The 16,908-nt window shown below is 43.4% G+C and overlaps 1 protein-coding gene across 1 annotated transcript; it reads right to left on the bottom strand.

Annotated features, from left to right (window-relative positions):
- On the bottom strand, window positions 1-13,336 carry cUnh5orf63 (chromosome Un C5orf63 homolog). Its single transcript, XM_084324710.1, has 4 exons — window positions 13,294-13,336; window positions 11,931-12,052; window positions 1,312-1,368; window positions 1-181 (listed from the first exon to the last, which is right to left on the bottom strand). Exons 2-4 carry the CDS (start codon window positions 12,036-12,038, stop codon window positions 5-7), a joined length of 342 nt encoding a protein of 113 aa, XP_084180836.1. The 5' UTR covers window positions 12,039-12,052; window positions 13,294-13,336; the 3' UTR covers window positions 1-4.
- Window positions 13,337-16,908: the final 3,572 nt, after the last annotated feature.

Here is a 16,908-nt window from a genome sequence, read left to right as displayed (position 1 = left end):
CACATTATATACGTTCTCCCTCCTCCCCCGTCTTGGACAGCTCTGTGTCCAGGAGGCCAGTGTCGACCCGGTGCTTCATCAGGAAGCGCCCGTCCAGGTGGAACACTGGGATGTCGTACTTGTACCTGTCGTACCAGGCTTTGTTCTCTGGTAGTAAGATGTCTACCTGCTGAAAAATGTACTGAAGGACAGGAGAATGCAATTACAAAAAGCTATATGTCACACACACACACACACACACACACAATGAAAATTGCCCGCACATTTACGGGTAAAGGGGCAACCCTGAAAATCTTCTCAAATAATAACATAGATTTCACTTCAGCCATATCATGCAAATGAACCATCTTGTTTGCCATATAACAACACCCCCGAGATTAAATCAGATAAAGTATTGATTTAGTTTGAAGCACAGATAAGGATTATTATATGAGCTGATGATAAATACAGTCCCCACTTTTCAGAATATTCTATCTCCATGTATTAAGTCCATATGATTAATTGACCGTTCTGACCACACTGGCTTCTCCCAAGATCTGGAGAAACGTCTGTGTCGAGGAAACGTTGATTTTAACAATGAATAACACTGCAGCGGGAGCATTCTGAAGAGTTGTGTGGCCTCTATTCTATAAAAACTCTTCCATGAATGAGGAAAACTGACCCAGACCTTTACAAAAAACTAGGGCTGTCCCCAACTAAGGATTTGGATAGTCGACTATGATTGGCCAAAATTTGTCGTTAGTCGACTATTAGTCGACAAAAAAAAAAGTATAATATATATACATTTTTTTTTTTTAATCATTCCATTTGGGCTGTGGGGGGTGCTTAATGTCTGAAGGAGTCAACTGAAGGCTTCTTGTCCTCTGCAAAAGCATGCAGGATACATCTTGATATTTGTCTAGTCTAGTGTGTTCATTAGATGGGTGAAATCCTCTTTCAGTGCCTCTGTGCCTGTTTTCGTAGGCAGTTAGCCTCTGGTATGCGTGCCATTAGTGTTAGCCACGCTTCTAGGCCTCTTTTCTTTTGGAAAGAATGATAAAAAAATAAAAAAAATAATATATATATATATAATTTTTTTGATTTTCTTTTGTATTCGACTAAGAGGTTGGCAGTAGACTACGGCTCCTTTCGACCGATTAGTCGACTAATCGACTAATAGGGGTCAGCCCTACAAAAAACCCTCACAAAATGGGTCACCAGGGGCAACATTTAGCCTCAACAGATTCTCTAAAGGTCCTACCCTCACTTTCTGTAATGTTTGAATTTGTCATAGAAGGTTGAATGATTTTGTCCAAATAAAAAACATCTCACCCTGTGTTTGTATGGTTCAAGGACCTCTTTGGCGTCATCACACAAGGGACACGGGTCCTGCAGAACAAGCCAGGGTTACAATTACACAAAGGACTTCATTACAAAATTATGTAAAGGGTTGTTAAGATTGTTATCCCGGCGTGCGGCTCTCACATGTGCATTTTACAGAACTGAACATTCCAATGATGATTGGACAAGACGGCTTCAAAGTAACAACGATAACATTCCAAAAGGGCCCACATTTATTTTCTGTTTGCAATGTTAGAATGCCAAGAACATTCCAATAAACATACACCTGACTAGTGAATGGTGTTATTGTTAGCAGCAGTAACACCACACAGTAGTGTATAAAAGAAAAACCAAGAAGGAGCCTAAGAGTACAGAATATATAAACATGTAATAACAAAGAACATCAAATAAATATGATGTATAAAATAAAAGATTTTTAGATTCAAATGTATTGTCATTATACAGCACAAGTACAGTACAATGAAAAGAAGTTTGGCATTTAACCAGAGTGCAAATGTAACAGTAAAGTGCAATAGTGGTGTAGTGGTTAACACTGTCGCCTCACAGCTAGAAGGTCCTGGGTTCGATTCCTGCTTGGGGACCAGGTTGCCGTGTTGCCAGTTACCCAGGTGGGGTATCTATCTACCGGGCCTTTCTGTGTGGAGTTTGCATGTTCTCCCCGTGCTCGCAAGGGTTTCCCCTCCCGATAAGATAAACCCAATGGAAAAACAACAGATCACTAACGCTGTCGCGTCCCTGACGAAGACAGACAGGAGCACTTGGATTGGTCCCCGGGCGAGGCGCACGCTGCAGCCCTTGTCTGCTCCCGGCTGCCCTTGGGGGGAAGGATGACGGGATGGGAAGTGCAGAGAACATTTTATCAGCGACTCAGTGCATGTGTGTGTGTGTTCCTGTGGGTCGCCCACCGCATGTGTTTGTGTTTAAAAAATCATGCATGACAAATAAAGACTTTGATTGATTGATTGATTGATTGATTGATTGATTGATTAAGTACTTCTATTCTATTCACATAATATGCTTACTTCATATATCTACCCCTGTGCCTCAAATAGATTCGCTATCAACTCTATCTTTAATCTTTCAAAATGTTCAGTTGCTATCGCTATCAGCTCTATCTTTAATCTTTCAAAATGTTCAGTTGCTATTGCATGCACTCATCTGTGTTTCACTACACACTTGAGTGCATGCTTACCAACTGTTAGTCTGCAACACTACTATCACCGACATCTAAGAAGGGAGATCCCCCCTTGAATGGCCCTTCTAAGGTTTCTCTCCTCCACACTGCCTGTGGAGCATTTTTCCCTATTGTTAGGTTTTAGTGAGTTTTTCCTTACCTTCGCGTGGGGTATAAATAATAATAATAATAATTCATTTAATTTATATAGCGCTTCTCAATAACCCGAAGTCGCTGACAGTAGTCGGGAGCAGGGGTACAAACAAAGAAACGAAAGCAAAGAAACAAAAACAAAACAACAAAGAAACAAAAACAAAAGGAACATGAGACCATGGGGGGAACGGGGGAGACAGCCTGATGGCACAAAAAAAGACTGGAGACATATTAATCAGGTTGGAGGGAAGGGGGAGTTTAGGGGTGGGGGGGGGTTGAAGGCAAGGGAGAACAGGTGGGTTTTGAGGCGAGCTTTGAAGGTGGAGAGTGTAGGGGAGTCTCTGATGGACTGGGGGTGGGAGTTCCAGAGTCGGGGTGCAGTGCGAGAGAAGGCCCGATCGCCGAAGTTTTTAAGCTTGGATGTCGGGACAGTGAGGGAGGCAGTGGAGGAGGACCGGAGGGAACGGGTGGGGCGGTAGGGGAGAAGGAGATCAGTCAGGTAGGGGGGGGTATGTCTGGGAGTCCTTGCATTCTTACATTTATTTGCATTTATTTTAAATTCGTTTTTTTATGCTTTGATGGCCAGTAACGGCTTTCTTGTTGAACACTACAGACGCTGATCAGCTGGATCGATATGAAAACATTGTTGGATCAAGCTGAAATTGATGTCAGATAGTCCTTACTTTTGATCGGGGGTATTCCAAAAAGAATATTCCAATTGTCTGATCGCAATTTCCAGTATAGGTGTCCATCTGGTCCCGGACATAATTTGGCACAACTTATGGATCGAGTGTGCCAGATGCGTTTCGAAATGGTCGGATGAAGCGATTCACTCGGCTCCCTCTAAATTTAGTGCCCGGAGGGATTTAAATGTAACACACGGTCTGGAACAGGGTTTACTGCACTCTCGATACTGCCACCTAGCCGGATCTGGCTGGTACTGCACCCTCGGGGTCCCAATATGCCTTTTAACGGCAACATACAGGTCTGTACCATTGAATAGAATATTAAAATCGATAAATAAATAAAAACTGACCAAATAACGAGTTTACTCGTTGTTGGTGTTCAACGCATGGCGCCCAATAACGAGTAAACTCGTTGTTGGCGGGGAATGAGTTAATAACAAGTAACTTTGGCTATGTCCCATCCATCCAAAGTAAATAACTTGGCCCTACCACGTTTGTTCACCTCATAATCACCATGCAGCCTTCATGTATTATGTACCCAGTAATTGTGTGTAAGACGATGATGGTACATGAGTTGGCCATCTGTCTCTTTATGGTTAACTCAATCATGAGTCAGCTCCTTTCTTTTATGATTCATCGAGAACAGCGTTGCTAGGCAGCGTCTTACACCATACAGCTATATAATGCACTAGGATTATTTTAAGTTATATAAATTATAATAATATACATACATACATACATACATACATACATACATACATACATACATACATACATACATACATACATAGTGATACATACATACATACATACATACATACATACATACATACATACATACATACATACATGCCTGTTTTTCCAGAGGTTAGTCACAATTATATTCCTGACTCAAGAACAGCTCACAGACTTTATACGCATAATCCATCATTACAAAAGCAAGGAATAGGATGAATATACCAAATTTGACATTATAATGCTGATAATTTACTTTTTTAAAGTACCCTTTTTAGCGGCACACAGCAGAATATACATTGGTATATTCATCATATTCCTCGGTTCTGCAGTGAAGAATCGCACCTCTGAAGCAAAAGGACTGTGTGTACAAGTTGTTTTTGAGTTAGGAATATAATGGAGACAATACTGACTGATGTGAAACAGAGGAAGGAGCTACTGAAGTGACCACAACAGTTTAAACTAGTGCAGTCTGATGCTGGTTAACAGTTTAAACTAGTGCAGTCTGATGCTGGTTCAACAGTTTAAACTAGTGCAGTCTGGTGCTGGTTAACAGTTTAAACGTACGGTTATGTATATAACCATAGTTATATGAGTATAGTGACGCTCAGCGTCGTAGTGCAATACTCTCCACTTCAGTACTTGCACTGAATAAAAACTCACAATGTACCTTTACATACCATCATCTGTCTGACCACACCCCCATCCGCTACCTACATAAGCACCCCTGCCATACCCTCATCTCCTTCCCAATCTTTCACCACAAGGCAAGATCAAGGGGTCCTCAGGGAGTCCTGACGCTGAGCGTCACTATACTCATATAACTATGGTTATATACATAACCGTACGTTATATTATCGTATAGCTCTGCTCAGCGTCATAGTGCAACTCAGGAGCTGAGCAGAGCTGAGCTCGACAAATGTACCCCGCTGAGGCCCCCCACAACCATCAGAACCGGGGAGGACCCGAGCCCCCCCGACCCTTCCTAGCGGAGGACGGGAGGGAGACGGATCCGACTGCGCGAAGAGGAGCTTGAGCAACTCAACACACAGGGTGAGCAGACCGTGGGGCGTACCCACGACTACACAACGCACAACCCGCATGCCACTAGGGAACGAACGGAAGGAACAAACCCCCGTTACCACCCCTAACATCACGGGGGCAAGAGCAAAGCCCAACCCCGTGGCAAGGCCGTAGCAGCGGAGAGCGAAGGAGGACCCAGACCCAGAAGAGACTGGACCCCCCCGGAAAAAGGGGGCCTGGAGAGGTCAATGATGCCACAGCATCGAGACCTCACCAGGCGGTCACTAGTTTTTTTTTTTTTTATATATATATATATATATTTTTTTTTAACTTTTTTCTTTTCATGTCAACGTTCACACGCACAATATACGCTTAGGAGACATGCTCAGAAGATGTTGGTTCTCTTTGGATCCACCTACATATGTGAACAGACATTCTCAGTCATGACGTTTACCAAGTCCAGGTACAGATCCTCTCTCACTGATGAACATCTGGCAGCTGTGCTTCGCATCTCCACCTCAGACATGCAACCTGACTTTGATGGACTTGTTAAAGCTCAAAAGAGACTGGATTTCTCACACTGAATGAAAAAAAAAAGAACTGAAGAACACTAAAATGTGGAAATATAACAAGTGAAATGGGACACTTGGTATATTTTTTTCTTTTTTTTGCACAGTTCTGAAAACATTAAATGTTTAATATAGGCATGTAAAGTAAAAAAGGCTACAAAACTGGGACACTTTTGTTTACACAGTTCAGTGACATGTCTTGTTTAATTTTGCTATAAGATGATGTCATGTGATGTCTTTAGAAAGCTATGAAAATCCTTGTTTCAATAGTATATGAAACTCAAAATGCCCTTTGTTATTAATGTTTCACATTTTGTTTATCATTTTGGAAATAAATTCTATTTGAATAAATTATATTTTTGAAAGCTAACCTCACCTTTTAATTTAATAACACTCTTACCAGGGGTCAAAACAATGCCATTTAATGCTTTTTATATAGAAATAAAATGTATATTATGCATAATTGAGTTTGGAATTTTGGCCCGGCCCCCCAACATATTTTCAGTTGCTCATTCGGCCCCCCGGGAAAAATAATTGCCCACCCCTGCTCTAGAGGGGTTGAGGCAGAGAAGGCTGACACGATTGGCAGACGTCATGAAATGTGCGGGGGCACACTCAAGCGGCCTAACCCGAGAGTTGACTTCGCTACCAACACACCAGGGAACCAACCACCAAACATGAGGCGGTTGTTCCTATAACCCCTCAAGAAAAAACTCCAAAACACAACTGCGGGTATACACTGGCTATACCGCAGTACAAGTGTTTCAGTTTTCAAACAGGGGTTATCCCAGGCCTACGGGTCGACAAAACAATTTCGGACCGGGCCCGGTGGACCGGAACGTACACAGGGATGCCAGAGGAGTTCCATAAGAATCACCTTAACAGCCCCCTCCCAGCCATGCGTAAGCAGGAGAAGAGAGGGGCGAAAAGAATGGAGAAGGACCAGGCCCCCTTAGCGCAGCGCAAGGTACAACACAACATGGACCAAGCAACAGTGAGGGGTAATACGTAGTAACACACCACAAACATCTCCATAACGTCAAACCCTGCAACACCCGGGCCGACCCGGCATTTCCCCCCCGAAAAAATCACAAGTCCCTCAGGGTACCAGAACAGCAGATCTGCGTCCCCGGCGGACAACGGGTTAATTGACCTGGACCGGCGCGACCAGAACCAGTCCCGTGCCCTAATCACGCCGACATCCCCAACACTAGGAGGGGGGTAGGTACGTGTGTCGATACAAAACATTATAGAGGGCGCCACCCAGACGGTCCCTTTCGTGCCGCGCTCGGTGGCCCACCCCAAGGGCGTGAGACCCCTCTACCTATGCTTTGATCTATTCCGTTAACATCCCCCAGATATGAACGAGAATTCATCGAGACAACACTGGCGCTCGGAAGAGACAAACTCCATCCCAGTTGCCCCATAAAAACGCCGTTTTAATGATGAGCAACCAAGGCGCGCAAGCCCATGCGTGATTCCTATCAGAAGCACCCAGGGCCAGCACTATGTACACGTCGAGACCCAAAACACATCAATGGATCAAAGACACCAGATACCGTTCCTCCAAGCCGCCTGGGAGAACGACAAGAAGCCGCTTTTTTCACAGAAAAAAATACGGACATGGTTTCAAGTTTCTCAAGTTTCTTTAATAGTTGTCATACAGAAGTACAGAATACTTTCATACAAAATGCTTCTTACTGTTACGCTCCAGAGACTGTGCTAGACAAGATAGTATCAAATAACATAGTATAGCATGTAATTTAGAAGTAGAAAATGAGGTCACAGTGTTCAGTATAGACATATGTACAATGTTCGATGCAGAATAGACGTAACTGAGTTACCATATAATATACAATACTATGCAGTGTACTAATGTACAATACTATATAGTGCAAGCAGAAATGGGATGAGGTACAATTTAGGTACAATTTACAGTAAGGTGTACGAGTTGTAGTGCAATCATTCATCAATAAATATAAAGTGTGGGGAGTGGGTGCTACAGTGTGTTTGTTTAAAGTGAGTGTGTGCTATAAAGTGTGTGGAGTGGGTGCTACAGTGTGTTTGTTTAAAGTGAGTGTGTGCGTGTGGATGTGTGTGCTATGTGCGTTTGATGGTTGTTGTTGTGTAGTGTTCATTGTTCGTTTAGCAGCCTGATGGCCTGGGGATAGAAGCTTCTTCTGAGTCTCTGTGCTCGCCTTGAGACTCCGGTATCTCTTGCCTGACCGCAGCAGTTCAAAGAGGCAGTTGTTCGGGTGACTGGAGTCTTTAATGATTCTCTTAGCCTTGCCCCTGCACCGCTTGTTGTAAATGTTCTGGAGGGTGGGGAGCCCCCCTCCAATTGTGCGTTCGGCTGAACGTGTCACTCTTTGTAGTCTGCTTCGGTCTTGTGCAGTGCTATTCCCAAACCAGGAGGTGATGTTGCCAGTCAGGATGCTCTCTATTGTACATGAGTAGAAGTTCTTAAGGATCTTCTGACTGACTTGGAACTTCCTTAGGCGCCTGAGGAAGTAGAGGCGTTGTCGTGCCTTCTTCACAACACTGTCAATGTGTGTGGTCCATGTCAAGTCCTCGGATATGTAGGCTCCGAGGTACTTAAAGCTGTTGACTCTCTCAACCGGTGCCCCGTCGATGCTGAGGGGGCTGTAGTCCTTGACCCCCGACCTCCTGAAGTCCACAATCATCTCCTTTGTTTTGCTGACGTTCAGGGAGAGGCTGTTTTCCTGGCACCATCCCGCCAGGACCTTGACCTCTTCCAGGTAGGCCCTCTCGTCGTTGGCAGAGATCAGGCCCACCACTACTGTGTCGTCAGCAAATTTTATGATTGTATTGCTACTCCGCTGAGCCACACAGTCGTGTGTGTACAGGGAGTAGAGGAGGGGACTCAGAACACAGCCCTGGGGGGCCCCTATGTTGAGGGTGATGGATGAGGAGGTGCAGTTGCCTGCTCTCACCACCTGGGGTCTGCCCGTCAGGAAGTCCAAGACCCACTGGCAGAGGTCATAGTTCAAGCCCAGGTCCCTGAGCTTGGCTATGAGTATGGAGGGGACTATGGTATTGAATGCCGAGCTGTATACGACGCGGCTGAGGAAAAACAACACCCCGTCAACCATGCTCCATAAAAGAGGGGGCGGGGAGCGACGTACCCTATGACGGGGGGAAAAAACCATGACTCAACAGACCATTACCGGCAAGGAGTCAGGGAACTCCCTAACCAATACCCTGTCAACCTGCTCCATAAAGGAGAGGACGGGGACCCCCAGAGAGACTTCCCACGTGAGCAATAGATTGAAAAGACATATTGCAACATTGAGCTATGTAACAATTGGATTAGGACTCTCCGAGGAGGAGGCTCTGAAACTCTGAGGAGGCTCCCTCACTGAGAGGGAGACTCTGAACTCACCGAGGAGGCTCTGAACTCCCTGAGGAGAAGACTCTGAAACACCCTGAGTAGGAGGCTCTGACCCAATACACACACTACCAGTAGGGAGCAGAGCAGAAGAACAAACGTCTCTACTGCGTTGCATCACCCACCAAGCTCAATACATATACAACAGAGCAGAACTTCTTTTTAAGTTCTACTCACCTTGACAATCTGAGGAGGAGGCTCTGAAACTCTGAGGAGGCTCCCTCACTAGGAAAGAGAGTCTGAACTCACAGGAGGCTCTGAAACTCCCTGAGGAGGAGGCTCTGAACTCCCTGAGGAGGAGGCTCTGAAACTCCCTGTAACAGAGGTCCATAACATGGAGCCTGAATAACCCACGGAAGTCTTACCAATAGAAACGCGCCCAGTGACGTACTCTATGGCGGGGGAGTTTCCATGGTCCACCGCCCAAATACACTCTCACTACCGTAAGAGGAACGCCGTTTTTCATAACGAGAGAAGACACAAGTCCTCGATTACGTATTGGCCACAGGCCTTGCTAAGTCCACATGATAGCGACCAAAACAATCTTTTTCCTAGGAAAAAATCGTTTTCTCAAGCAGGAGCACAACCCCAGCAGAAGCTGAGGGATTACACCGTATCCCCACAAACATAGTGAAACAATATATTGTAAACAAAACATGTTTGAGAGGAGGGGGGAAAGCCCCAGGGAAACCGGGGGGAAATCACCTCTCCCCACCTTACCCTTGATACGACTAGGTTGAACAGGTACTGCCCAGTTAATATGTGAACACGCTACCTGTTTATTGTCATCACAGGCTGAGAGAAGGACTCACCCCTCGATCATATGTCACTAAGCATAGCTTTGCAGGGTTAGTAACCCAACTAGTTGTGAGCTCAACCACGTTAACTAACGTTACATGAACACACAAGTTCTCATCACAACCAAACCAGTACATTTTTACTCACATAAAAAACAACGCCGATTTTCTAGGTAGAGAGAAGCTATACCAGCGACAAGACAATTCACACACAACACATGTCGTATCCCCAATGTAGTGCAGCAACATACGTTTTGGAAAACATCGTTATTACAAAACATTTAGAAGGGAAGGAAGGAAGAGGCGTTAAGCGTCCAGAAGGACTCTTACCTACACCACAAGCGCAGGCTGAGAGGACTGCAACCACTGGTCTCTCCATGTTGACGAAAGTCCTCGCTGCCGGGGCAACATGGTGTAGGGCCGACTAACATCCTCTGTCAAAGAGTGTTATGGCCTGTTATCCTCACGGCTAATGGTCAACAGTGTAGCATAAGCTAACAGCCAACACAGGCCGACTGGTAGCAACAAGCTAACGTTCCTGGCCTAGTGAACATAACGAGCCGGCGCCGCAGCTAACAGGCTAACAGTTAGCTCACCCAGCTAGCACGCAAGCTAAGCAGCTATCACCGAAACTGCACACGAGAACACAATAAGCCAACACTTCAGACAGCCGCCGTCTGACTCACCTCCTCATCCTAAGAGAGAAGAGAAAAAGAAATCAACACAGTTTCCAGAACGGTGCAGATATACAGCGGTGTCGGCACAATTCCTTTATAGGCTGCAGCCGACTTGAGCATGGTGTTTCCGATAAAGAAGCACCAAACACACTTTTCCTTGTGAGGGTAACTTTCAACTTGAAAGATGGGGGCCTTCACATGACAGAGAAGAATCCGCTCGTCCAAAAGATCCCACTAGATTGACTACCGTGGGCTTCAAACCAGGACCCTCCCTCTGCCGTCTAAGAGGCAGAAAAAGGATACTAGTCTGGGGCCGGTCTTCGTAAATTGTGCAGCTAACCCCCCATAGCAACACAACTGGTGCTTGCATAGCAAAAACATCACTCACCCAGAGGTAGCCAGCTTCCCACAACAGCCGACGCCTCCTGCACAGTCCAGCTGCAGAACCGGAGGTAATACCTGTCCAGCTGCAGCTTGGAGGACTGCAGGTGGGGATTAGACCAGCGATGCGAGCCCCTAATACGAAAAAGCCGGTGGAGGTCAGAATGATCATCATCTTCCAGACACCCCAGTGACGAAGACATTATCGCCGTATTTTCTCGAAAATAGTGAGAGAGAAAACAAAGATATAATGTCAACGTATCTCCTTGCTCTTCTGTTCTCCTTTCTTCAGTCTAAACAACCTAGCTCAAGTGTTGGTATACAGGCAAAACTGAAGAAGGAGATGAGGGTATGGCCACACCCCTGCTTATGTAGGTAGCGGATGGGGGTGTGGTCAGACAGATGATGGTATGTAAAGGTACATTGTGAGTTTTTATTCAGTGCAAGTACTGAAGTGGAGAGTATTGCACTATGACGCTGAGCAGAGCTATATACGATAATTATTATATATTATATACGATATTATTAATAATAATATATAATAATTCAACAGTTTAGACTAATGCAGTCTGGTGCTGGTTAACAGTTTAGACTAATGCAGTCTGGTGCTGGTTAACAGTTTAAACTAGTGCAGTCTGATGCTGGTTAACAGTTTAAACTGTCGTTGTTATTTTATGCCATTTATATGTTTTATTCTCGTATTTGTCTTTATTCTATTTTATTTATTTTCATCCTGTCCTACTGTTGCAAGGTTGAGAGGACAAAAAAACAAATAATTGAACTCTGTGTTGTAAACATATGGTAATGTGACAATAAAGATTGTGATTCTGATTTGCATAGGCCACGCTGTGGTGCAATCCTTCTTTTATATCTTTCTTATAGATTCATAATTCTCAAGACAACTGCAGTCAAAGTCAACAGTAATAAATAACGGTTTGGTTGTATGCCTTGTGCACTCATATACTGTAGCTCCATGGATATTTACCTTTGTAAAAAGTGTTAAGGTCGGCAATGTCTTTTGGGAGAAGAGTCTTTGGAATAGATTAGCTGAACTCTTTGCCTGATAGAGAGTCCTCGATATTAGCCAATGCATTCTCTATAGCCTGCCTAAGGAGAGAGAGAGAGAGAGAGAGAGAGAGAGAGAGAGAGAGAGAGAGAGATTTTATGAAGAGGATTACCAATGTTGTTCCAGCTTAAATGGGAATACCTCTCCATTCAATAATTGAAAGAAGTTGCTCATACAAGAAGTGACTGAAGAATTACATCGGTACTACCAAGTACAGATTCATGCTAGATCAATCAGTACCAAATTTCAGTACATTTACATGTTTAGTACAAGAGTGTAATATACTGTACTAGACAAGAGGGAGCCTTTTCCACAAATATACTATATTGCTGTAGTGTTCAGTGGAGTTTGCTAATATTTACTGAGGATGGCCAGATAATGTTGATATTTAAACATTTAAAAACACAATACATGATAATGCAACTTATTTTGTGTGGTGTGTTACAACAATAAATAACAAAATGTTAAAATTGAGAATTTGAGAAAAAAAAATATTTTACAACTGAACTTAATTATTTTGTTATTACAGAGAGAGTTCAGTACAGAAAAAAGGGTACCCTTGGGTACCAATACTGAATTCTAGGAACTGGTACAGGTACTGGTATCGGTTCAAATGTGAACGGTACCCAACCCTACAGTGAAGACACACTGGAGTTGCTCCATTGACCATGAGTGGGAGACTGACCTTGTAGGGTCATAATATTATTTTGTAATAATTGTATTAATTAAACAATTATTACAATAGAATGTTATGACCCTACAAGGTTCAGCTGTTATGCAGCAGGTCAGGCTGCTGAGAGTGCTCAGACGACCTTGGCTTGGATACTTGACGTCCACAGACATGCATTACTGTCTGTGTGAATGAATGAATGAAAACTTTATTTAACAGATTGCAGAATGGGTACAATACAGTACGGCTCAATACACACAATTGTTAAGGGAATGCAGACGAGAGAAAGACGTTTGTCTTGTTTACATCAGGGTCCCCCATTTTCAATTCATAGTGAATGTGTCAGTCTGTCACATTGTTCTACACAGACACCACTCAAGTCTCAAGCCCAACACAGTGACCGTCGTGCCACTACCAACATACTGTATATTGGTACACTAGGTTAACCTTAACCGGTCACAAAAGACCCAGTGTAAGCAGTGTTATTGTTTTTTAGCTTCGTCTTGCGTCTCGGTGAGGTTTGAAATATATCTGGTTCGTTGTCAGATTTGAACAACGCTGTAATTATTTTCCTCCGTACTGTTGCGAAGGTCCAACAACGTGGAGTCTCACCTCAGAAACGACCCGAAATGTTGATACTTGCAGTACAAAGGGGAGGGACGCACGCATGGAAAGGTTGTAATTCTATTGGTGAAATACGGGGTCACTTCCTGTTCTCTGTGGCTTTTTATTGGACCATTCACTGTCCGTCAAATCAATGCACTACACTTACTTTGAAATCGTGCGTGATGTCAGCAGTTCAATTCATGGCGCTTCATTTCCATTAATGAAATTATTCCGAGTAATCCCCACAATAATCCCCCAGATATGAATAAAGCGTGATTACATGTGTGCATGCAGGCATGCACAGATGTTTGCCCTGTTTTTAAACAATGCAAATTTATCATAAACTGAACTGGACAAAGGCTTTGTGCAATTAGTTCCTTCTGTCATAGCGATTACGGTAGTTCGACAGCAATTTGTATAATTACATTTTCTAGTAGCACTGACTATTCGCTAAAAGTGTATACCCTGGCTTCCTATATATAAGGAAAGGAGCAGATGGTGTTGGCAGTAGGTTGATGTCCAACTGGGTATGTGAGGGTGGGGGGGGGGGGGGGGCATAGGAAGGACAAAGGTTGGGATCAAGTCTTCACTTTATCATTTGTATGATTGGTTTCCCCTTTTTGTATATGTTTGAATGTGTATCAATACCATTGGTGTACAGCAATGATGCCGTTCTTATATTATTATTATATTTTTTTTGATCCACTTTTTCTCCCATTTTCTATATTTTCTCCCATCCCAATTTTGTATCATCCAATTCAACCCTCCCCTGTCACGAACGCTGTTTCTTGCCTCCCACAAGCCGGCTGCAATGTGGACTAAGTCATACATAGCACAAGTCCCCTCCGGTACTTGAGGTAACAGCAGTCGCATCTTTTCACCTGCGCAGCTCGATCTCTCAGTGGCGAGGAGTAACGTGTGGGAGGCTCACGCTGCCCCCGACACTTCCTGATTCTACTGCGCAGGCGCACCAACCGACCTGTAGGAGTCGCTGTCCACAACGCCCGATCCCCACCCATCAGTTTCCCACCCCCTAATACGGCCAATGTGTATTAGTACGGACGACCAGCTAAACTGAAAGCAAATGTGGAGCGCTGGGCTCGAACAGGCAAGCCCAGCGTCTCCAGATTTCGTGGCGAGTGCCTTGCCCACTACACCACGTAGCCGCCCTAAGCCCTGATTATTATATTACATTTTCCTCCTCAAACCTTTTTAGAAATAACCCTCAGTGCAGTGATGTTTATTTCTATCCAATGCTGTATTTGAAGACAGTAGGTTGAGGATGGACTGCAGACGTCGCCACTTGCTTCAAGGGGGACACGTGTACATTTCGTACCCCTCCCTCAAGGAAGACGTGGTTTCTAGTCCTAGATGACCCAACTTGTCGTTTGTAATATTTGACTTTCCAGTTGAGAATGACGAGTAAGGTGCTGTAAGTGGTATTTTTTTGTTTGTTAAAATAATTGGTCTACATGTAAAAATAATAGCTTAGCCTCTACACACCATCACTGATATAGATTGTCTGGTTAGTAACATGGGTCTCCCAGTCCCTCCGCTCTGCAGTTGCAGGCTGGTAAAGATATGCCTCCTAAAATGTCTAAACGGAAGTACAGGAAGACAGGCTACAGGCTTTCCGGTTTCGACAAAACAATTATAGAAACGTGTGAAGTGCACAATATTTCCTCGTTTAAGCCACTGTAACGGCTTTGCCTGAAGAATTTACTACATGACCGGCGTGTTCTAGCTTGTTTGCCAACAGGATTCGGGAAAAGTTTGGTCCGTTTCGGAGGCAGCTTCCAGGGGAAGTACATACACCGGAAATTCTACCCCACTTTCGGCAGTAGTTCTTTACCAGGCTTTATCTCACGGAGGAGATAAAACTGGGAACGTGGTTACTCTGCAGTAAACAGAAAATACATTTTTCTGTATCCTGTTCCCACTTTATCCAATCAGGAGAGAGAACTCGGGAATTTTAAAAGACCATGAGGTAGTAGACAATCAAGACGAGATGGAATATACTTATTGAAAGAAAAGTTTTATTCATGAAACTGTATTGATTGATTGAAAATTTTATTAACAGATTGCAGAATGGGTACAGTACAGTTCAATACATACAATTGTTAAGGGTATGCAGACCAGAGAAAGACTTTCGTCTTGTTTACATCAGGTTCCCCCATTTTCAATTCATAATGATTCATTATGTTCATAATTCATAACTTCTTCTTTTTCTTCTAGTAATATACAATGTTGTGTGATTAAACTGGGTATAAAATATATAAATTAGTACTACTGCGTAATAGTGCTAATTAGATGTATGTACAGAGTTGTAGTATTAATATGTACAGTGATACAGGTATAAAGACACTATGGTAGACCAATGATCCGAATATGGGCTGAAAAAAATAAACACTGCCAAGTTGTTTATCTCATTCAGCGCCAGGGATTAGCCTGGTCCCGTTCTAGCTATGCCACGCTTTAAAGATAGGAGTGTGTCACCTTGTTTGTAGAGCTATATCTATATTCTATATTATAGCTATGGAGACAATACTATAGTCATTTGACAGTGACTTTCTTTAGTTTCTTCCGTCGAACATGCAAAAAAGAGATAATTTTTTCATGCATACGTTTGCGCGTTATCCCGTGGTGAATATAAGTATAGTTTAGGAGTGATCCGGGATAATTCCTGAAAAGGCACTATGTGTATTCTACTTATTATAAGCGTTGGCGTTTCTTGCCTGGACACGCTACTATTTCCAAATCAAATGTATATAATAGGTATTATGTTTCATCATGAATGCATGAAAGGGGGGGTCCCCCATTTTCAATTCATCATATAACATACATGACATACAGATAGACAGTACTGCTACATCTATACATTTATGACATACCAGATTTGAAAATACAGTACTGTTTGTGATACTAAAATAGTCCAGAAAAGAGAGTATATACATTTGACGTAGAAACTGTACATTGGAGGAGGTTGGGTAGGTGGGGTGGGGGGGAGGGGGGAGGTTGAGTATGGGGGACACTGTACAACTGTACAAGCAAAACTGTACATTGGAATATTGACAAAACCATACTTGGTCATTTACTGTACATTGGAGGGGGTTGTTAGGACATTTACAGGGGCCAGTTTCGTCATTTACTGTACATATAAAAAATACACTCTTTTGTTTTGTTGATGGCTTGTTTTGTTTATGTTCCAGTCCAACACCGGATGTACAGACAAAGAAATAAATGGAAACGTTCTTTATGAAGATGAACTGATCCGTTTGTCTCTTGTCTATTTTACATCATCTTTGCTCCAGCACACGTAAAGCGTCATGGTCCTCAAAGGGGCACTTCACCAAAAAAAATGCAGATTTATTTTGCACATAATCTGACACGCATGCAAAAACAAAACAGTTTTGCACACATTAATTTAGTTTGACAATTATTGAGAGTTAATGAGTTTCAATATGGCCATCAGTGATGTCATCGGGGACATTGAATCCTTGTGTTGTGTTAATTACAGCTCAATGAAATAAGGTAGCAGTCCCTATAAAACAAGGTATTGTTATTTTTTCATCTACATCATTTCATGGAGCTGCAATTAACACAACACAAGGATGCAACGTC

The sequence above is a fragment of the Notolepis coatsorum genome (genome assembly GCF_963971535.1).
Source record: "Notolepis coatsorum genome assembly, chromosome: 11".
Taxonomy (NCBI): Eukaryota; Metazoa; Chordata; class Actinopteri; order Aulopiformes; family Paralepididae; genus Notolepis; species Notolepis coatsorum.
The sequence above is the reverse complement of the archived record's forward strand: the minus strand, read 5'-3'. Positions and strand labels throughout refer to the sequence as shown.

What these genes read in the sequence shown, in the direction of transcription:
- cUnh5orf63 (XM_084324710.1), bottom strand. Translation starts at nt 12,038, where the DNA reads ATGCATTGGCTAATATCGAGGACTCTCTATCAGGCAAAGAGTTCAGCT. An exon ending in CCTTAACACTTTTTACAAAG is followed by an intron (nt 1,369 to 11,930) that starts GTAAATATCCAT and finishes CTTGTTCTGCAG; the next exon opens with GACCCGTGTCCCTTGTGTGA. An exon ending in TTGAACCATACAAACACAGG is followed by an intron (nt 182 to 1,311) that starts GTGAGATGTTTT and finishes CCTGTCCTTCAG; the next exon opens with TACATTTTTCAGCAGGTAGA.